This window comes from Erinaceus europaeus, chromosome 10 (genome assembly GCF_950295315.1).
Source record: "Erinaceus europaeus chromosome 10, mEriEur2.1, whole genome shotgun sequence".
NCBI classification, from domain to species: domain Eukaryota; kingdom Metazoa; phylum Chordata; class Mammalia; order Eulipotyphla; family Erinaceidae; genus Erinaceus; species Erinaceus europaeus.
Genome location: NC_080171.1, coordinates 109,201,362 through 109,223,549, shown reverse-complemented (window position 1 = coordinate 109,223,549; position 22,188 = coordinate 109,201,362). Strand labels below are relative to the sequence as shown.

General features: G+C 43.6%; 2 protein-coding genes across 6 annotated transcripts in view; one reads left to right on the top strand and one right to left on the bottom strand.

Moving 5' to 3' along the window:
* The window catches only part of CDC14B (cell division cycle 14B), a 116,778-nt gene extending 108,127 nt beyond the window's left edge, over nucleotides 1-8,651 (top strand). Inside the window, exon 13 of the mRNA XM_060200489.1 lies at nucleotides 8,279-8,651. Within this exon, the coding sequence (XP_060056472.1) occupies nucleotides 8,279-8,351 (73 nt within the window). The 3' untranslated portion in view covers nucleotides 8,352-8,651. The remainder of the gene's footprint in view (nucleotides 1-8,278) is intronic.
* Nucleotides 8,652-11,497: 2,846 nt separating this feature from the next.
* HABP4 (hyaluronan binding protein 4) overlaps nucleotides 11,498-22,188 on the bottom strand; it is a 39,342-nt gene continuing 28,651 nt past the window's right edge. Inside the window, exons 6-8 of one of the 5 annotated variants that reach the window (XM_007539878.3) lie at nucleotides 21,458-21,629; nucleotides 15,522-15,707; nucleotides 11,498-12,847 (exon numbers count right to left, since the gene is read on the bottom strand). In XM_007539878.3, the coding sequence (XP_007539940.2) occupies nucleotides 12,791-12,847; nucleotides 15,522-15,707; nucleotides 21,458-21,629 (415 nt within the window). In that variant the 3' untranslated portion in view covers nucleotides 11,498-12,790. Of the gene's footprint in view, nucleotides 12,848-15,521; nucleotides 15,708-15,734; nucleotides 15,966-17,845; nucleotides 18,198-21,457; nucleotides 21,630-22,188 lie in introns of those variants that run through there. The other 4 variants (XM_060200498.1, XM_060200499.1, XM_060200496.1 and 1 more) reach the window with 4 other exon arrangements.

Below are 22,188 nucleotides of genomic sequence, written 5' to 3'. Positions count from 1 at the left end.
AATAACAACAACAAAGGCAAGAAAAAAATGGCCTATAGGAGCAGTGGATTGGTGGTACCTGCACCAAGCCCCAGCAATAACACTAGAGGCAAAAAAAGTGGGTTGTCTTAAAATTATTGTGTTGCAATACATATATGCTATTTTTTTTTCTAACTTGAGATGTGTTTGTTTTTCTGATTGAAATGCACATTTATTTACTTTTATAGGAGTGGTTTACAATACATTTCTTGACACATGGGTAGTTTCTCATCTCCCATAAAACCATAAAGATCTTTGGTCCATGCTCCCAGAGGGGTAAAGAATAGGGAACCTTCCAGTGCAGGGGGTAGGATATGGAACTCTGGTGGTGGGGAGTATATGGAATTGTACCCCTCTTGTCGATCATTATTAAATCATTAAAAAAAAAAAAAAAGTCATAACTGGGCAGTGGCGCACCTGGTTGAGCGCATGTTACACTGTGCAAGGACCCAGGTTCAAACACCCGGCCTGCACACCTGCAGGGGGAAAGCTTTGTGAGTGTTGAAACAGGGCTGCAGGTGTTTCTCTATCTCCTCCTGCCCTCTCCATTTCTGGCTGTCTCTATCCAATAAATAAAGATAAAGAAAAAAAGAGTCTTCGCAAAGCATTCTCACCCCCAACATATCTTTTTTTCCTATACTGTTCACTAGGACCCCAACACCCATAAATCTTTGTTTCAGTGCAGTATTAAAATTAAATTCAAAATTAAAAATTCCATTTGAATTTAATTACCTCTTTAAAGGCCTTATTTCCAAATAGTCACAGTTGGAATTATTGGTAGTTGGGATTTCAGCTTGAGAATTTTGGAGTCTATATAGTTCAGTCCACAGAGCCTTTCCCCACAGGGTAAATAAAGGGCCACCTGCTATGAAGTTCTGCCCAGATCCTACCAGCTCACATGATGCTACAGACTAAGGATAAGGTGTATGTAGAGCAGGTTCTTTGAAACTTGTCTCTTCATTTGACCTGTCAAGGTCAGGATTCAAGTGCTGGGTGCTAGGGCCGTAAAATAACTCGCTTGGATAGTGTGCTGTGTTTTGTTTGTTTGTTTGTTTTTTCTGTCAAGTTGCATGACCCAGGTTCAAACCCAGACCCCATTGCATGGAAGGAAGCTTCAGTGCTGTGGTCTCTCATTCTCTGTCTATATAAAATTGAAAAAAAAAAAAATTAGGGGCCAGTGGTGGTGCACACTGACAAGCGTACATAGTATCAAGCTCAAGGATCTGGGTTCGAGCCCCCAGCTCCCCCAGCATCACCTGCAGGGGGGATGCTTCACAAGTAGCCAAAGCAGGTCTACAGGTGTCTTTTTCTCTCCCTCTCTGTCTCCCTATCCTTTCTCAATTTCTCTCTGTCCTATCCAGTAAAATGGAAAAAAAAAATGGCCTCCAGGAGCAGTGGGTTCATCATGCCTATACCAAGCCCCAGTGATAACCCTGGAGAGCAAAAAAATAAGTACTGGGTGAAAGATAAGAGCAGTGCCAGAACAGTCATCGTATCTAACCCAGGATGCCACCTGCAGTGTAGTTGACCTATAGCTTCAATGCCCTGGTCATCATGTAGAGGTGGTATCTAGGCCATAGGAGCCTACTTCATGAAGGTGTATATCCAGCCCCCCACCCCAACCCCAGGGAACATTGATTTGTGCTAAAATATAGTTCAAAGCACTCACCAGAGCAATCCACCTTAGCCCTTTCCAAACTCCCATTGCACATGTTGCCCCTAAGTGGGATTTAGAGCCAGGTGGTGGCATACCTCGTTAAGCACACACAGCAGGGACTTAAGTTCAAGCCTCTGGCTCCCCACCTGCAGCAGGGACACTTCACAAACAGCAAAGCAGGTCTGCAGGAGTCTATCTCCCTCTCTATCTCCTGCTCCCCTCTCAGTTTCTCTGACCTATCCAATAAAATGGGTTTAAAAAAAAAAAAAAAGACACCAGGAGCAGTGGATTTGTAGTGCTGGCACCAAGCCCCAGCAAAAACCCTGGAGGCAAAAAAAAAAAAAAAGAAAAGAAAAGAAAAAAGGTTACTGGAGTGGTGGCTTCATATTGCATACACTGAGCCCCAGTGGTAACCCTGGTGGCAAGAAAATTCCTGCACTCTTAAGTGGTGGAGAGTGGTTTATTCAGAGGCCAGGATGGGAGAACAGTTAAGGAGAAAAGGCCTTATGAGCTTACTGAATTAGCAAATTAGCATAAAGAACGAAAGTCATGTGTTTTCTTTTTTATTTTTTTAGTCATGTAATAATGATCGACATGATTGTCGGATAAGAGGGGTGCAATTCCATACAGTTCCCACAGCAGAGTTCTGTATCCTGTCCCCTCCATTGAAAGCTTCCCTATTCTTTATCCCTTTGGGAGTATGGACCAAAGACCTTTATGGGGTGCAGAAGGTGGGAGGTCTGGCTTCTGTAATTACTTCTCCGCTGGACATGGGCAGGTCGATCTATACTCCCAGGCTGTTTCTATCTTTCCCTACTGGGGCAGGGCTCTGGAGAGGTGAGGTTCTAGGACACATTGGTGAGGTCATCTGCCTAGGGAAGTCAGGTTGGTGTCATGGTAGCATCTGCAAATTGGTGGCTGAAAAGCATGAAGATAAAAAGCTGAACAGGGAAGTCGGGCGGGAGCACAGGGTTAAGCGCAGGTGGCGCAAAGTGCAAGGATCGGCATGAGGATCCTGGTTCAAGCCCCCAGCTCCCCACCTGCAGGGGAGTCGCTTCACAGGCGGTAAAGCAGGTCTGCAGGTGTCTCTCTCTCTCTCTCTGTCTTCCCCATCTCTCTCCATTTCTCTCTGTCCTATACAGCAACAATGACATCAACAACAATAAAAACAAGGGCAACAAAAAGGAAATAATTTTTTTTTAAAGAAAAACCTGTATAGATAGTTTAATAATGAGGAACCTAAAGGTGAGAATATAACAGATGAGATTTGGGCTCTTCATGTTGGCAGAAGCTAGGAAGTCTATTTTAGATGTAGTGAAATGGGCCCATGACTTTACTAATTTTTGCCTAGGCTGGACAGCTAACGTGCAAGTGTGCTTAAAGTATTATCTGGGGGAGTCGGGCTGTAGCGCAGCGGGTTAAGTGCAGGTGGCGCAAAGCACAAGGACTGGCATAAGGATCCCGGTTTGAACCCCGGCTCCCCACCTGCAGGGGAGTCGCTTCACAGGCAGTGAAGCAGGTTTGCAGGTGTCTCTCTCTCCTCCTCTCTGTCTTCCCCTCCTCTCTCCATTTCTCTCTGTCCTATCCAACAATGACAACAATAATAATAACTACAACAATAAAACAATAAGGGCAACAAAAGGGAATAAATAAATAAAATAAAATATTTAAAAAAAACTTAAAAAAAAAAAAGTATTATCTGGGAGGGTTGTGTCAGAGTTGAGAATAGGATCAGAAAGCTGAATCAGGGCAGAGAGTAGCTCCCAAATATAGGAAAAGTATATAAATACCATTAGTTGTAAACCCCATTGATCTGACTCAGGGCCCACATCTGTTCGTATTCAGCACTGGATCCTGTATAGCCGCTGCATCCCTGTAGGTCTGAGCTCACATGCCATGGCCATAGCTAGGCGCATTCTAAACTACTCATTTCAGGACCAGTCTTCCTCGAGTGGCAGAGTATGTAGACCCAGCCTCCCTTCGAAGAGTGGGGCAGTTTCTACCATTGTTGTTCTACATTGGGGGCTAGGTTCTGTAGAGGCCCACAAGAGGGTTTATGATGTTGTTCCTGAAGGAGATGACCAGGGACAGTATAGGGCAGAATCTGTTAGAGGTTTGGGCCCAAAAATGATATGTTTTTGGGGTTTTTTTGTTTGTTTGTTTTGCCTCTAGGGTTATTGCTGGGGCTCAGTACCTGCACTATGAATCCACTGCTCCTGGTAGCCATCTTTTTTCCATTGTTGGATAGGACAGGGAGAAATTAAGAGAGGAGGGGAAACAGAGATGGGGAGAGAGAGAGAGACACCTGCAGACCTGCCTCTGCTTGTGAAGCCACCCACCTGCAGGTAGGGAGCTGGGGGCTCGAAGCAGGATCCCTGCACCAGTCCTGGCGCGTCGCACTATGTGCTACCACCCGACCCCCAATGTCATGTTTTCTTAATCGAAAACTCTGTACCCAAGTCTCTTGCCTTGGGGATCCTGTATCTTTTTTTTTCTGTATTTATTTTGAATAGAAACAGAAGGAAATTGAGAGAAGAGGGGGAGATAAGAGAGGGAGAGTGGACCTGGGGGTTAGCACAGTGGGTTAAGCACACATGGTGTGAAGCACAGGGACCGGTCTGAGGATCCTGGTTCAAGTCTCTGGCTCCCCACCTGCTGTGTGTGTGTGTGTGGGGGTGAGGGTGAAGCAAGTCTGCAGGTGTCTTTCTGTCCCCTTCTGTCCTCCTTTCCTCTATCTTATTTCTCTCTGTCCTATCCAACAACAGCAATAACAAAAATGGCAACAAAATGGAAAAAATGGCCTCCAGAAGCGGTGGATTCCTAGTGCAGGCACCAAGCCCCAGCGATAACCCTGGAGACAAAAAAAAAAAAAAAAAAGAGAGAGAGAGAGAGGGAGGGAGAGAACCAGAAAGACACCTGCAGATCTGTTTGATCACTCATAAAGCTTTTCCCCTGTAAGTGGGGACCAGGGGCTTGAACCTGGGTCCTTGAGCACTGTAATATATGTGCTTAAGCAGATGTGTCACCACCTGGTCACTCCTTTATCTGTTTTCAACTCACATGATTTTTCTGTAAAACTGACCTGTATTTATATGGCATGTAGAGTTAAAATAAGCCAGCGTATGTGAGTGTGCCTTAGCAAGGGGTCTGATGCCAGTGCAGAGTGTAATGTCCATCTACTGCATCCCCCCCCCCTTTCTCCAGTGTGTCCAAGTGCAGTTGTGGGTGTGTTGGCAGGAAGAGTTTCCATAAATACAACCTGTCCTGTGTCCTGTCTTCTCAGTCTTCTCCACTATTGGCTATATAAAGAATTTCTGATGGTTCCATGAGCATTTTTTTTTCTTTTTTCCCCATCTCCTCCTGACTGCTCAGTCTCTGGCTTATTATGGTGCCAGGAATTGAACCTTGGAATTTGAAACTACAAGCTTTTTTTTTTTTGCATAATCATTATATTATTTCCCCACCCTATACATTCATTTCTTAGGTAATTTTTTCTTGGGTATATTTCCTTAGAATAAATTCTTTTAAAAGATGTTTTAAAATGATCTTTATTGTATAGAGACAGCCAGAAATTGAGAAGGGAGGAGGTGACAGGGAGAGAGATACCTGCATGCAACACTGCTTCATCATTCGAAAAGCTTTCCCCATGCAGGTGGGGACCGAGGCCTCAAACCCAAGTCCGTACACATTGTAACATGCTCAACCAGGTTGGCCATCACCCAACCCCGAATAAACTCTTTATTCTTTTTATTTTATTTGCCTCCAGGGTTATCGCTGGGCTTGGTGCCTACACTATGAATCTACTACTGGAGGCCATTTTTCCTTTTTGTTGCTCTTGTTGTTTATGACTGTTATTATTATTGTTGTTATCGATGTCATTGTTGTTGGATAGGACAGAGAGAAATGGAGAGAGGAGAGGGAAGACAGAGAGGAGGAGAGAAAGATGCAGACCTGCTTCACTGCTTGCAAAGCAACTCCCTGCAGGTAGGGAGCTGGGGGCTTGAACCAGAATCCTTACGCCAGCCCTTGCGCTTTGTACTATGTGCGCTTAACCCGCCGTACTACCGCCCAGCTCCCTAAATTCTTTATTCTTTAAATTGTATGTGTTAATGAAAGAACCTGAGCATCACTCTGGAACTTTCCATGTTGGTGGTCAAACCAGAGACCTCATGCTTGAGGGCTCAACCCCTTATCCACTGCACTTCTGATCATCAGAATAAATCCTTACAAAAAGTCAGATGTGCAACATTTTTAAACTTGTGCTGTACACTGTATTCTTTTTATTTTTGTTTGATAGGACAGAGAGAAATTCAAATAGGAGGGGTAGAAAGAAAAGGAGAGTGACACCTGCAGCCCTGCTCCACCGCTCATGAAGCTTCCCCCTACAGGTGGGGACCGGGGGCTTAAACCCGGGCCCTTGCACTTAACCACATGTGCCACCACCTGGCTCTTTATACGCTGTACTTTTTTAAAAGCAGCTTAATATAGTTACTGAGAACATGGAATCTGGATCCAGACTATTTGGGTGTAAACCTTTGCTGTGCCATGTATTAGCTATGTGTTATAGGCCTGGGTAACATTATCTAATAGGGTTGTTGGAAGCACCTGACATATGCTGAGTCACATGCTTAATAGAAACAAATAATAATGGCCCTAGAAGAATCCCAAAGAACGTGATGATCTGTATGCTCCTGTACTCCCATGAGCAACTGTCCTGACATTGCTGAGCTGATTAGTTGGTAGGACACTGATCCCAGCGACGTGTGATGGTGTGTCTTTTTTTTTTTTTTTTTAGCTGCCCCAAAAGATTAGGGGCTTTTTATCTTTTAATTATTATTGGATAGAAACAAAAATTAAGGGAGTTGGGCAGTAGTGCAGTGGGTTAAGCGCAGGTGGCACCAAGTGCAAGGGCCAGGGTAGGGATCCTGGTTCAAGCCTCTGGCTCCTCACCTGCAGGGGAGTCGCTTCACAGGCGGTGAAGCAGGTCTGCAGGTGTCTTTCTCTTCCTCTCTCTGTCTTCCCCTCCTCTCTCCATTTCTCTCTGTCCTATCCAACAATGATGACACCAATAATAACTACAATAATAAAAAAACAATAAGGGCAACAAAAAATATTTTTTAAAAAATCACTTTAAAAAAACAAAAATTGAGAATGGAAGGAGAGGAAGAGAGGGAGAAAGACAGAGATATCCTGCAGCCTTGATTCACCACTCGTGAAGCTTTTCCCCTGGATGCGGGGAGCCAGGAGCTTGAATCTCTGTCCTTGTACCATTGTAGTGTGTGACCTTAACCAGGTCCACTACCACCTGCCCCCCTGGGGCTTTTTATTTTCAAAGTGGTTGGTACAGCACGTTCCCACAAAATAGTCTGCCACTTATCTTGACAAATGGGGGACAGGAATCTTTTTGGGAAAACACTGAGGTTCTTCCCGGACAACTCAAGGGGAATGCTGGCCCAACACATGTGAAAATGGAGATCCTTCCGTGATGCCCCATGTAGCACTCTGTTCCCCCTTGCCCTGTTTCTAACTGTGTCTCATCTCTTTGCTAGCAAGTCTGCATGGTTTTGACATGCTACTGGATGACAGGTGCGCCATCCCTACTGAAATGTCGAGGTAAGGCAGACACTGGCCCATCAGATTCCTAGACGAGTCAAGTGTCACACTCTAAAATGGGAAGAGGCTTTGGATGGGAAAAGAAAAAAAACGGAGCTAGTATGGCTTGTGCATTGTTTTACTTCGAGGGAAAACAATGATCTCATATCACAATTGCATTTCTCTGTGTAGAATAAGATGACTTTTCAGGCAGGTTATTCTTCCCTGTGTAGGACTACAGAAAGCAACCAGTCCTGGCGTCCCTGATCTCCCCACCTACGACATGTCAGTAGTGTTCCAGCCACTGGATTACTCAAACGCCCACAGACATTTTCAGTCAAAGGGCAGTGCTGCTCCCACTTGGGAACTGCAGATTATTTTCAGTTTTATTGGGCAGCATCATGAAAACAGCCAAAGGGGCTCTTAGGATGCCGCTGTTGCGGAAGTGAACATTGTTCTGCTTTGGCCCGAGCCCCTAAAGGTAAAGGACAAGGTTACTGATGGTAGACATGGAATTCCACCCAGGGTGGGGAGGGAAGTGCTCCTGAATTTATGCGACTGGAAACCCCTGAGACTTCAGTTTGGGCTGGGAGTGGCTTTAGTGCTAAGCCTGTCTGGCTCTGACTTACCCTTCACTGTGTAGCAGCCACAGAGCAGTGGCCCTTGCCTGCTTCTCCATCCCTGAGAGTGCGGAAACTATTGTCGAGAATTAGATGGCACATAAGCCACATTCAGGGCAGGTCAGTGATTGGCACATCTTTAAATAGCAACTGAGGGTTCAATGAGCATGTAGGATGGAACAGAGGTGTTGAGGTGGAGTGTGACTGGTGACCACCCTGAACCGTTCACAGTGATCTTGTCAAGGCCATCTCTAGGTCTGCCTTGCAGCTAACCAGAGTTTAGAGCATTCACAAGCGGTCTTCACTCAGCACAAGCTAGTCTTTGCTAATCCCAGTAACCTCGTCAGACAGGTTGCTGTATAGTAAATACAACTCTGTCTCCTTTTTTCAGTGATGGTTGGCTAGCCCGAGCTATCACCTTCCTAGACCGGCTTTTAATCTGGCTCGGGATCCGCAGAGACTAGACTTCCAGAGAAGGTCTCTCCTGGACGGCACAGTGCTCACCATCAGAAATGTTCTCAAGGTGCCGTTAATTCAAGTCCGTTTCCTCAGGCTCATGCTCCAGCCTCACAGCAAGAGTGCCTTGCTCTTCTTCCACTGGGGATTGCAGTTTCAAGCCCAGGGTCAGAACTGGACATTCATGTGGGTAGCCTGTGTGGAGGACCGGACTAGGGAGGGACGGGGCTGTCACTTTCTCTGGTAGAGGTTCATTCCCAAGCACTGTCAACAGTGTTTCTTGAACTTTTTTCTTTTCTTTCATGGGTGAGAGAAGAAGTGGAGAGGGAGAGAGACCAAAGTACTTCTCAGGACTGGTGGAGACTGAACCTGTGGCCTCTGGAGCCTAAGGCATACAACTTGGTTCTGTGCTCTTAACAGGCTGAGATTTCTTCTCGGCCCTTTGAACCTTTACTTGCGGGGGGGCGGGGTCCCTGTGACAATCCACTAGAAACTGAATTCACTGTCTCTCCAGAGAAATTCATTTGCGAATTCATTCAATTTTGAAGCTGTCATACGGACCTCACCTCTGGCCTCACTGGCTATGTTCCATCCAATCCCAGAGGGTACTGCTCACACATATGCAGTGTGAACAGCTCTAGAACCCTTCTGGGCCTTCTAGGATACTTAGGGAATACTTCTGGGTAGTGTTCTCCTGACGTGGTGATAGTCCCTGGATGGAAATGGAGCAAGGAGAGAAGTTACCACTTTCCTCAATGGGCAACGTGCCTCTGTGTAGCTCCTCCTCCCTTCTACTCACCACCCCCCCCCCACCCCTTATTGAAAGCTTCTAACATTTGCTTTCCCTCATCATCAGGTGCAGGTTTGGATCATTTGCACTGACGAGCACTCTCCTTAACTTCAGATACTTTTTGTTCCTTCCAGCTGCTCTAAGCCAGTGCCTGGTTGGGCAGACAAGGTGACCCCAGGCCACCCAACACAGACGTGTGGGTTGTTAGTCCATGTGAGGTCCCCCGGGGTTGGGCATGCACCCATCCGGTGGAGTTGGTCTCAGTGCCAACCAGCCTCAGCGTGTCTGAGGACATTTGAGCAATTGGATGCTACTCTGTTCTCACACAAGGTATTACCCCCACTTGCAAATGAATTATGCTTCAAAAGTTAATTATGTCAGCTCTCCGAAATCAGGCTGAATATCCGCAAAGAAATCATGCTTACACTGTTCGACCTGCTTCACCCGAGGTAGACCTGTGAGGGGTTTGAGTGCCTATGGGGTTTGGTTTAAGGAAATTTTTGTCACCCTCAATCATGGGGAGTCTTGTAGCCCAGGACAACTTTCCCAGGGCACTAAGAGTTAGGCAAGTGCAGCCTAGGGCATTGAAAGCTGTAAGGCTTTCAGGTCCCATGAGGCCCAAGAGCTAAAAGTCCATTGCTGTCTCTACCAATGTCTGGTTGGTGACCTTGAAGCCATCTCATGACCTCTAAAGCCTTGCTGCTGTACTCTTTGCTCCTCTCCTAGACGGTTTATCCAAGAGGCTAAACATCCTTAACAGGACGTGTTGGGACTGTATAGAACACTGGATTGGGAACTCAATCTTATTTCTTCCTCCACCTCCATGCTTGCCCACTGCCCTTCTCCCTGACTGAAATGAAATGGTTTAAGAAAGCCCACAATAGCCATTCACTCACTCACTCCCCTGCAGAAGCCCAGGCAGAAGACCTCAGGACCATGGGCCGTGGCTCCATTCATAGGGAGGGAGGCTGTGGTTGGCATAATCACATAGACACTGGGAAGGATTTTTTGATGTGGGTGGTGGGTACAGGAAGTTTTGCACTTTTATCCTCATTGCATTTTATGATTTTTTTTTTAAATGCCTGCTGTTTCCCTTCCTCATTCTCTTTACCACCCCTGCTCCTTGCTCCCATACACCAGTGCCCTGAGGTAGTGAGCCAGAGGGGCTCTCACTAGGGGCACATTTCAGGTAGTGGCCCTGGCTACCCAGATGTCCAGTTTCTGGCCCATGTCTCAGGATAAAAGGAAACAGAACCAAGGAAGTGTTCATTCATTCATACACACACACACTCTTATGCCCGAGACTCCAAAGTCTCAGGCATACAAGTCTTTTTTGCATAGCCATTATGCTATCCTCCCATTACCCCTAGATGGACTTTTCAATGTAGACTGGCCAGATGTTAACCTTCCAAAGGGAGGCCTTCCCAGCCACTATATATACTGCAGCAATACCACCTGGTCCCGGCACTTGTCTAGTGGACAGATTAGCTTTTCTTCTAGAAGTAGAATACCAGCCCCTGAGGGGTGACCGCTGTCAGGTGATTGCTCAGCTGGTTCTGGGATGTCCTGTCCCAACTCCTGTCTTTAGCTGCTGCCTTGGCAGTTGAGCTTCCCACTGTGACTTCCTCCCTCGGAAGGCACTAGCGTTGACACCTGTCTCTGGAATTCAAGTATGCTTGAGCTCCTCTTTCCAAGTCTCCTTGGGGCTTGAGAAACTAGTTCGTATTCAGCGGAGAAGCAATTACAGAAGCCAGACCTTCCACCTTCTGTAACCCATAATGATCCTGGGTTCATGCTCCCAGAGGGATAAAGAATAGGAAAGCTATCAAAGGGAGGGACTGGATATGGAGTTCTGGTGGTGGGAATTGTGTGGAATTGTACCCCTCTAGTCCTATGGTCTTGTCAATATTTCCATTTTATAAATAAAAATTTTAAAAAATTGCAGTAGAAAACATGGTGGCCTATCCACGAAAGAATCTGATCAGTAAACTCAGAGAAGCCTTGTATACTAGTCTAGATATGCAGTCCTCCTATGCCCTCAGACTCTCCCTACAGCCCTCACTTCTGCTCTTCCTTGTCTGGGGCACCAGACTGTGAACTACCACATAACAAAAAATCTGAACTCATCTGACCCACCAAATCAGTGGGAGAAAGCTTTGGAAGCAACACATTTCACAGATGTACCCCCAAAACTTTTTCCCACCATGGGTTCCAAGAGTGCTCTCCAGCTTCATCACAAGGGATGAGGTATTTGCAAACATATTAAATCCAACGCAGTAAGAACCTTTTCACTGTGGTCTTTCCCACATTCTTCTCTCTTGATCTAAGTGTAACCAAAAGAAATCAGCTTTCTGTACACAAAGCTAGGAGGGAATACTGACCTTTATTTCTACTTTGGGTCAAGTTCAGAGCCACCTAAGTATATAGCAAAGCAGAAGAAAGCACAGATCCTGGGACCATGGTTCAGTAAGTATACTATGACAACAGGCAGATGATACTGCAGCTTCTTCAGGAACGTGGAGAGAGCTTCCAGCAGCTGTCAGGGTGTTCCCCTGGCCTGGTCCCTCCCCCACTGCACTCACAGGATGTTGGGGTTGCAACTTTGCTGTTAGGTGGCACTTGGGGGGGGGGGCATGTACGTAAACCTCAGGAGTCAACCCCAATTATCCACCAAAGTAAAAAATGGGAACCTGAATTGGTGCGAGGACCGAGTGAAGGAAAAAAAAAAAAAAAAAAACCCTGCATGTGAGTGTTCAATAAATAGTTATTTACAAGTCCTTCCCAGAAAAAGAACAGAGGTTCTCTGTACATAGTTTCTGAATTCTGACTAGTTTTGAGGGAGAAAAGGATATTGTGTCAAGTTGCAACACTCTTTTGGCTGGACCACTTTTCATTTGAATTAAATAACATAATTTTTTTAAAACTATGCCTATAAAGACCACCCAAATGCTAAATATGCACATTTACTCTGAGAGACTGTGCACATACACAGGAATAACGAGGTAGTTTAAATCACCATTTAAAAATTAGCATTTTCCTATTTTTTGACACACAACGTTAACCAGTGGCTGCACAATAGCTATTGGAAATTATTGGTTAAACGAAAACTAGAACTCAAAGTTTCAGGAGAATATCTCATTTACAAGTAAACATTAAATACAATTGTATTGTTTTTGGTCTCTGAAAACTATGCTTTAAGTTTTAAATGAATGATCCAAGTTATATGTATTTCCTCTAAAACTAAAGGATACAGTCTTCTGCTAACTATACAACGTAAGACTACTTCAGAAGTCTCAGTAGATCCTATTTTACAACTTACTTTACTCTGTGGAGGATTTAATATAAGCTCTATATACATATTTGAAACATTATTTCTTGATTTCATTTGGAATTCCTTAAATAAAAAAATAATCACTATTCTCCACCTTCTTGGGGAAGTACCAGACTAACCCTCTGTGTGGACTGGACTCTGAGTATCTGGAGATGTCCAGGCCCCACACTTACACACCCAGGCCAAAAAAGTGCAACAAATTCACACTACACGGGAAAAAGCAACATCTATTGTTCTTAGAGTCTGACTCTCTTCCCCACAGCCAAAAAAAAGTCTCTTTATAGGTATACCGATGCTGTTTATGTCATCAGGGAAATAGAGCTCTCTCAAGCCAGAGCAGGAAAGTCTTCAGGGTCATCCGGATTTGGAGCAACGTCTTGTGTCTAAAAGAGAAAAATTGTGAAACCAATTGTCATTTCCCTTGATGCCACTAGATATGGGGCCCTGGACCTGCTCTGACTAGGAAAGAAGCTAACAGGGGAAAGGTCATAGCAAGGGAGAGGCAGCCCAGGGTTGCAGTGACTCAGTAGGGGAGGGAGAAATATTGCCTCTCCCTTTCCAGACAGCTACTGTCCCTTTTGCAGAATGTTTGACAGTGGCAGCCTCCCTTTTCCTCCGAGATCCTTGGTGACTCTTTATACCTGACCTTCCAGCTAATAAACATGACAGAATTTTCTTGATATGGCATTCCTGATTGATAAAAAACACTTCCTGGGGAGTCCACGGTAGCGCAGTGGGTTGGGCGCAAGTGGCGCAAAGCACAAGGACTGGCTGAAGGATCCCGGTTCGAGCCCCCGGCTCCCCACCTGCAGGGGAATCGCTTCACAAGCGGTGAAGCAGGTCTGCAGGTGTCTATCTTTCTCTCCTCCTCTTTGTCTTCCCCTCCTCTCTCCATTTCTCTCTGTCCTATCCAACAACAAAGACATCAATCATAACTACAACAATAAAACAACAAGGGCAACAAAAGGGAATAAATAATAAATTAAAAATATATATATAAAAAAAACACTTCCTGCCCTCAGGACTTCACAGGATTAGGGGGTGGAAAACACAAATTCAAGTGGCAACTTCCGTAAACAGAACTTAGAACTGCCTGCAGTAGAGATGTCCGACATCGTTTGGTAGCTAAGTTCACACCACAGTCATGAGACCACAGGAACACAGGTGAGGATGCTGCACCCTACACTCAGTGGCCCAGGTGGCTGGGGGTCTGCTGGTGGAAAGAAGTGAGAGTGTAATTTCTGTTACTAGAATGGATTTTTTTTTCCAATATGGCCTCCAAAATACAAAGAAAAAGCAGATGTGTTTTTGCTCTTAAGTGTAACAAGTCAGAGGTTGCTCCCAGGACAGATGGAATCAATCAGGCAACAAGAGGCATTTCTAAGACCACGTGATGGCCCAGCTGGCCAGGGCACTTGTACCCAACTGAATATTCATTTTCACATCTTCGTTTAGAAAACATTTATGAAGTGCCTACTCTTTGATACATTGTCGGAGGCACTGGGAAACCAACAGTACGTAAAAGAAAACCTGGTTTCTGTTATCTGCTGTAGAAACATCAGACACTGATCAGTAACCACACTTGAGAGAAGTGGACATAATACTTCTAAGAAAATTCACTGCTGTGGTCCAGGAGGTGGTGCAGTGGATAAAGCATTAGATTCTCCAGCATGAGGTCCTGAGTTCACTCTCCAGCAGCACATATGTCAGAGTGACGGCTGGTTGTCTGATTTTTTTTTTTTAATTTCTTTTTATTTTCCCTTTTGTTGCCCTTGTTTTTTTAATTGTTGTAATTATTGTTACTGATGTCGTTGTTGTTAGATAGGACAGAGAGAAATGGAGAGAAGAGGGGAAGACAGAGAGGGGGAGAGAAAGACAGACACCTGTAGACCTGCTTCACCGCCTGTGAAGCGACTCCCCTGCAGGTGGGGAGCTGGGGGCTGGAACCAGGATCCTTGAGCCGGTCCTTGTGCTTTGCACCACCTGCACTTAACCCACTGCACTACTGCCCAACTCCCTTTTTAATTTTTTTAAAATTTATTTAGTCTAATTCTTATCTCTCTCATTAATAAGTAAAATCTAGGGGGTGGGGAATCACTGCCTGGAAAAAAAAAGACACTTGGAAGTAGCAATAGGTAGAGAGGTGTGACTTAGGAAGAGAAGGCAGAGGGAGACGAGCTGCAGGTCAGTGGGTTAAGCACAGGTGGCGCAAAGCACAAGGACCAGCATAAGGAAGAGAAGGCAGAGACACAGAAAAAAATGGATATACATAGGACATATATATATAGCATATATATATATATATATATATATATATATATATATATCGTTATATATAGTTAGAGAAATGATAGTCATATATCTGCGACCTTGGAAGGAGAAATTCAGTTTCCAATGGAGGGAACAGAGATGCAGAACTCTGGTGGTGTGAAAGGTATGGAATTATAACCCTGTTATCTCATAATATTGTATATAAATATTAAATCAATAATTTTAAAAAAAAGTGGGAAAAAATTCACTGCCCAAAGACTCTGACCTGATTTGGAAGGAAATTGTTATCACAGAAGCTTCCACTGAAGAGAAGTTAGAGGATCTACTCTCAGCAAGCAGGGAGAGGCGTGAGAGAAGGGCAGTGGGTGCAGAGGCCCTGAGCTCTATACAAGGCGTATACTAGTGGGAAGAAAGCTAGATAAATGGTGTTGGCTAAGGAATGTGAGGTCAGTCTGAAATCCTTCAAGCTTTAGGAAGGATTCCACCTACCCTGTAAACACAGACTAGTTAGTGGGAAACTGTCTGGTGCGTCTCTTATAATGTGAATGAGCAAGTTTTTCTGTGGTTCTGTGTACATATTCATCGTAGACTAGACCTCCCTGGAAGTCCTGGAGACTGAGGCTACAGAATGTTCTCTCTCCAGCTGACGTCCTGAGTGCTGAATCACTATTCCACACTAGATAGAGGAGGAATCACGGGAGAAACGGACTGCTCTCCAGACTGAACATGCAAGCCCCAGGGCATCCTTATCCGACTTCGTCAAGGATTTGGAGTACAGATACTTACCACTACTTCTGCTCTGGGTCCATAGTTCTCCACCCTTCTGATCCTTCCCCGGCCTCCCCGTGTGCCACCTCTGGCTCCACGCCCAGGGCGAGGGAGGTCACCAAAATTAATCTCCAGCTGGGATGTGATGTCATTGGCTGCTTTCCGGAAAACATGAGCATCATCCTCGCAGTCATCCTTTACCATCTGAAACACAATCGCAGCATAAAATACACGCACTGCATCTCCGTGGACACTCACTGTGCTGTCTTGGTGACAGGTGGCCAGGAAGCTGGGAGAGGGCTCGGGCTGGAAACTAGCCTTCCTGAGGTGTTGGTGCAGTGGCTTGCAGCTCACAGCAGAACGACACTGCTGCTCAGGCTCCAGCACAGGTACTGGTGGCTTCCGCACATTTTCCAGTCAGGCATATTCTCATGCGGTCCTAATCCAAGCATCTCTGAACTTCTATTTCAAGTGAGACCAACTGATCAGCTTAATAGGCTAAGGTACAAAATATGGAATGCCTAACAGCAAAATTATAGACATCTTAACCTCTAAGGGTGTCTTGCTGAGTTTAAGAAGCATTAATTTCTGCCTTCGGTCTTACTTTCTATCACTACTTGAATAAATAAGGAAGTGTCATCTTCCTAGAGTAAACCAGATAGAGAAACTCCCTTCAACATGGCTGCTGACTGTACAAATGCTGTCTGTGAACAACTGCATAATTTACAATAAACGGTTCTGATTTAAACAGAATGATAACAGAAATGGGTAAAGAAGCAAAGTGTGATTATTTGAGGGTTTCTACCAGTGCTGCATAAAGAAACTACCTAGTATGTGCCTTTTCATTTTTCTAGTTAAAAGTTTTAAATGTGAGGGAGGGGAGCCCTATGAAAAACCTTTAGCAGACAGAGACAGAGAGAGACAGAGAGAAGTAGTAGTAGTAGTCATGGGACATAAACGGAGTACTACCCAGCAGTTAAAAAATATTATTGTGGGGGCCAGGTGGTGGCACACCTGGTTGAGCACAGTTATGATGCTCAAGGACCTAGGTTCAAGCCCCAGGTCCCCACCTGCAGGGGGAAAGCTTTACATGTGGTGAAGCAGGGTTGCAGGTGTCTGTCTCTCTCCCACTATCACTCCCTTTCCTCTTGAGTTTTGGCTATCTTTATCCAATAAGTAAAGATAATTTTAAAAATTCAAAAAAAAAGATTATTGTGTCCTTTGGGACTCAATAAATGGACAACTATGAGATGATCTCACTCATGTGGGATACAGGGAATTGAAACACATGAACTTGAAAAGAGAAAAAATATATATATAAATATATATAGTCAACCCATCTCTGACCTTGGGACAATGACAGTGGCTGCTGTTGGAGGGAGGTGGTGGCACAGATCTTTGGTGGTGGGAAGGTGTGGGATTATACCTCTATTATCTTATAATGTTGTAAATCACTAATGAAAAATATAAAAGGACTACTTAAAATTCTTGTAAAATATTTTTACAAGAATATATTTCTCACGGAGACAGAGAAACAGGGGAAGGGTAGCTAGGGGGAAAAGAGAGACACCTGCAACACTGCTGCACTTCTCATGACTCTGCTGCTGTACATAGGGGCTGGGGGCTTGAACCCTGGTTTTGCTCATGGTAACATAGTGCACTCAACCAAGTATGCAACCACCTCAGTGGCCCCACAAAAAATTATTTGAAGGTTAGGTGGTAACTCTCCCAGTAAAGCATACACATGTTACCATGTGTGTGGACCCAGTTTCAAGTCTTCCACTCCCACCTGCAGGGAGGAAATTTCATGAGCAATGGAGCAGTGCTGCAGGTCTATGTCCTCCTGTTTCTCTCTCTCACTACAAAAACAAACAAAAGTGGGGTCGACAGCCACTGGGAGTGATGAAGTAGTTGTTTAGCCACAAAGCACCAGACATAATCACACCGGGCTGGCAAAAAAAAAAAAAAAATATATATATATATATATAATATATATATATATATTTTTAAATATATAAGATACATATTATCTTAAAGTTTATGGCACCTGTTCAAGTTAGCTTTTAAGGACTGCTTCAAGGGGAGTCATGCAGTAGCACAGCAAGCAGGTTAAGCGCACATGGCACAAAGGGCAAGGACTGGCGTAAGGATCACGGTTCGAACCCTGGCTCCCCACCTGCAGGGGAGTCGCTTCACAGGCGGTGAAGCAGGTCTGCAAGTGTCTGTCTTCCCCTCCTCTCTCCATTTCTCTCTGTCCTATCCAACAAGGATGACATCAATAACTACAACAATAAAACAAAGGCAACAAAAGGGAATAAATAAATATTTTAAATATATATAAATAACTGCTTCAAAATAATTTGAGAAAGTACATTTTATTGTAAGAGGTCAAATAATTTGTTTGTTTTGTTTTTATTGTCAATGGGGTTATTGTCAGGGCTTGGTGCCAGCACAAATATCCACCACTCTTGAAGACCATTTTTTCCTTCTTTATTTCTATTGTTTGGTAGGACAGAGAGAAATTGAGAGTGGAGGGGGAGATAAGGAGAGGAAAAAGACACCTGCTACCTGCATCATCACTTGTGAAGCATCTGCCCTGCAGGTGGGGAGATGAGGCTCAAACCCTGGTCCGTGTACATGGTAACATACACACTCAACTGGGTGTGCCACTGAGAGCTCATGTAAGTTCTGTTTCTTGTTGAAAGAAAACGCTATTAATCAATCTCCAAATCTGATTAGGTTTTCATTTATAATAATGGATAAACAAAAATCCTCACTGTTAACTAAATTAGAAACCTACAGAAAATATGCCACTCATCTTGGATAAGAATCTATAAAACTTTTATATAAAGTGCAATGTTCCAACAAGTTACCCAGGAAATGGAATCAAATGTCTCTAAGTACATCAAATCCTTTTGATCAGATGTTTAACATTTGTGTCCTCTTTAAAATTTCAGGTTAAACTGGAAGTCTTAAGAAAATGGGTTCAAAGTTAAAAAGCTTAAGGAAAGAGCAATGACACTCTAGTGAAAAGATAAACATAAAAACTATCAAGAGGGAGTCAGACAGTAGTGCAGCAGGTTAAGCGCAAGGGCCGGCTGGCTTAAGGATCCTGGTTTGAGCCCCGGCTCCCCACCTACAGGGAATCGCTTCACAAGTGGTGAAGCAGGTCTGCAGGTATCCTTTTCTCCCCCTCTCTGCCTTTCCCTCCTCTCCCCATTTCTCTTTGTCCTATCTAACAATAATGACATCAACAACAATAACTACCACAACAATAAAATTTTAAAAAGGGCAACAAAGGAGAAAAAAAAAAAAAAGGCAAAAGAAACTGCTGCTCTGTATAGGCAAGCCTCTTTCCCCACCCCCAGCCCACATATAAACTATGGGATGCTGAGTTAATCTAACTCTCAAAGGCCAGGATGCCTAAAGAACCCAGTTCATTTCACAGAACTTTGCAAACAGCACAGCTCCCTGCAAACAACAGGTACTGATCTAATGCTTTTTGTCTCTTGCCTAGAGAAAAGTAAGCTAGCAAACCCAAGATTTGGCTTCCTTCTTCAAGAACAATTCCTGGCTAAAATTCTAAGGACTAAAGCTGTGCTTTTTACTGAGACCAAGCCTGATGACTCAGCTAACCCAGTTGCTTCAAATATTCCAAGAGACCTCTCTGGAGCCAGGAAGGATGACTATGGTGCAGATCAAGGATGAGCAACTTCTATTTTTACCTAACATATCAACTGCATGTTTCACATCTGACAGCACATTTGTTTTCAGCAAAGCTTTATTTATAATGTCCCAGAACAAAGAGAAAGTGGATAGGAAAAGAACCCAGAACCAACTCAGCTGGCAGATGGACTTAAAAAAAAAAATCTTCCAGATTTTCAAAACAAGGTTCTGTCCTCCTATATACACCACCACCACCACCTTCCTAAAAAAAAAAAAAAAAGCATTTCTAGTAGAATGGCTTGGAACTTATTACTAAGGCCTTTGAGAGACTGGAATGACCCGAACAGGAGAGGCAGAAGGGATTCTATGTGACACAAGAGACTTAAGTACATTCAAGTACCATTAATCACTATAAATGGAAACAAAATGAATATATATAGTGTAAATTTATTTCTTAGGTCTCTAAAAAAATCAATAATATCCAGCAGAGGAAAAAAGTTCCATCACCATCAACATAGACTGGCATTATCAAACCAAATCATTTTGATGACACAATACAAATTCTATAATCTTAGGGGGCCAGGCAGTAGCACAGCAGGTTAAGTGCACATGGTGCAAAGCACAAGGACCAGAGTAAAGATCCTGGTTCGAAATTCCGGCTCCCTACCTGCAGGGGAGTCACTTCACAAGCAGTAAAGCAGGTCTACAGGTGTCTACCTTTCTCTCTGTCTTCCCCTCTTCTCTCCATTTCTCTCTGTTCTAGCCAACAACAATGACATCAATAACAACAACAACAGTTATAATAATCACAACAACGATAAAACAAGGGCAGCAAAAGGAAAAAAAAAAATAGCCTCCAGGAGCAGTGGACTTGTGGTGCAGGCACTGAGGCAAAAAAAAAACAAACCCGGAGGCAAATTCTAGAATCTTAAATTAGAATGCTTCTGTGCGCAATGTACCATGAAGCTCAGTTACTTACATAGAAAAAAAATGATTAAATGATACACTGGCCAGCTTTATCAGTATATGTTAGATACTTTTAAAGGTGAGGCTTACTTAAAGAGATAAACTACACACACACACACACACACACACACACACACACACACACACACACACACACCCCACAATAGAGACCACTGGTAGTTCTACACACAGAGGCAGTGCCTGTATGCTGCTCTGAAGCTGCTCCTGTGAGTCCCACAGTGACAGAAAGAGCAAAGCTGCTCTAATAACAGGATCAAGGCTTCAGAGCACAGAACTAAGCAGTTTAAAATAATCATTTCTGACTAGATGCCCTTATTACAAGTTAGAACTATAGGTAATCTAATCATGAAAATGTAGACTGGTTAGGGGGCCAGTATGTGGCACACCTGGTTAAGTACATGCAGTACAGTGCACAAGGACTCAGGTTCAAGCCCCCAGTCCCGCTTGATGGGTGGTATAGCAGAGCTGCAGGTCTATCTCTCTATCTCTCTCTCTCTCCCTCTCAATTTCTATCTCCAACAGTAAATACATTTTTTTGACATTTATTTATTTTTTATTTTTTTAAATTTCTTTATTGGGGAATTAATGTTTCACATTCGACAGTAAATACAATCCAATAGTAAATAAATTAAAATTTAAAAAAGAAAAGAAAATATAGAGTGATTATTTGTTGAAATGGCACCTGCCAGTAAGTATTTTGTAACTCTCTTTGACACAAAAATGAAATGCAGTGAGTACTGAGTGTCTACATAGTCCTTGCACAATTCTGGGGCTCACAGAAAATGTTCTATCATATAACTGCTTTGTACTTGAATGCCAACGTCATGTTTCAATTCTTTTCTTTCTTTCTTTTTTCTTTTTATGGCCACCAGGGTTACTTCTGGGACTTTGTGCTGGCACTATGGATCCACTGTTTCCAGTAGCCATTTTTTTCCTTCTATTTTATTCGGTAGGACAGACAGAAATAGAGAGGAAAGAGGGATACAGAAAAAGATAAGCCACCTGCAGACCTGCTTTACTGCTTGTGAAGCTTCCCCACTGCTGGTGGAGAGAGGGGGCTCAAACCCGGGTCCCTGAACATGGTCACGTGTGCTCTACTGAGTACATCACCACCTGGCCTCCTTAATTCTTAAAGAACAATAAGAAGACAGAAAAATATGGCATATCCCTGATTATTCTTAGGTTGAAACCAGAATGGCACATACTAAAGTTTCATTTTCAAAGTAGAAGTGGAAAGGCCCATTTAATTTCCAATAAAATAACAGTGAAGCTTATCTCTAAATACAAAATATCATGCTTACATCATCTCTGTATTTGGACTTGTGTATCACCACTGCTTTGGAAGGGACAGTGGACTCAGGTTTCCTGATGTTAAACTCAGGCTTTGGTCTGGTCTGTTCTTGAAGATTTTTCCACTCATCCAAGGTCATCTCTTGAACTTGAGTTTCTTCTTCTACCTCCGAGTCAGGAAGTCTATTAAAAAAGTATAATCAGAAAGACTAATTTTTGATTGGTTTGGAATGACTACTAGATCAAAAAGAAAGTCATAGTCTAAGTTAAATTAGCTTAACATATTTTAATGTTTCATTTATTTTTAATATATATGTGGAGAGAGAGAGAGAGAAAAAAATAGATCAGAGCACTGCTCAGCTCTGGCTTATGGCGGTGGGAGAATGAACATGGGAGCTTAGAAGCTCAGGTATGAAAGTCTTTTCCAGAACTTTCTGCTCGTCCCCCAACCCTATTATATTTTCAAGGGATTGTTCCTTAAGTCTAAATAAGGTAAGAAAATCTTTGTGTCATATTTTCTTAATTTTATTTTCATCATTGAATGCTATGACTGCTAAGTAAAGCTACTTCTTGTCTGTATTCAAAACAATCTTTGGAAAATGAGAACATAACTATCCCAATAAATTAGCATTACATTTCACCACCAGGCATGCCTCTCCAGATGACATTATACACGAAATGAGATCTATTATCAAAAAAGATGGGAGAGACTATTGAGACCAAAAAAATATAGGAAACCACG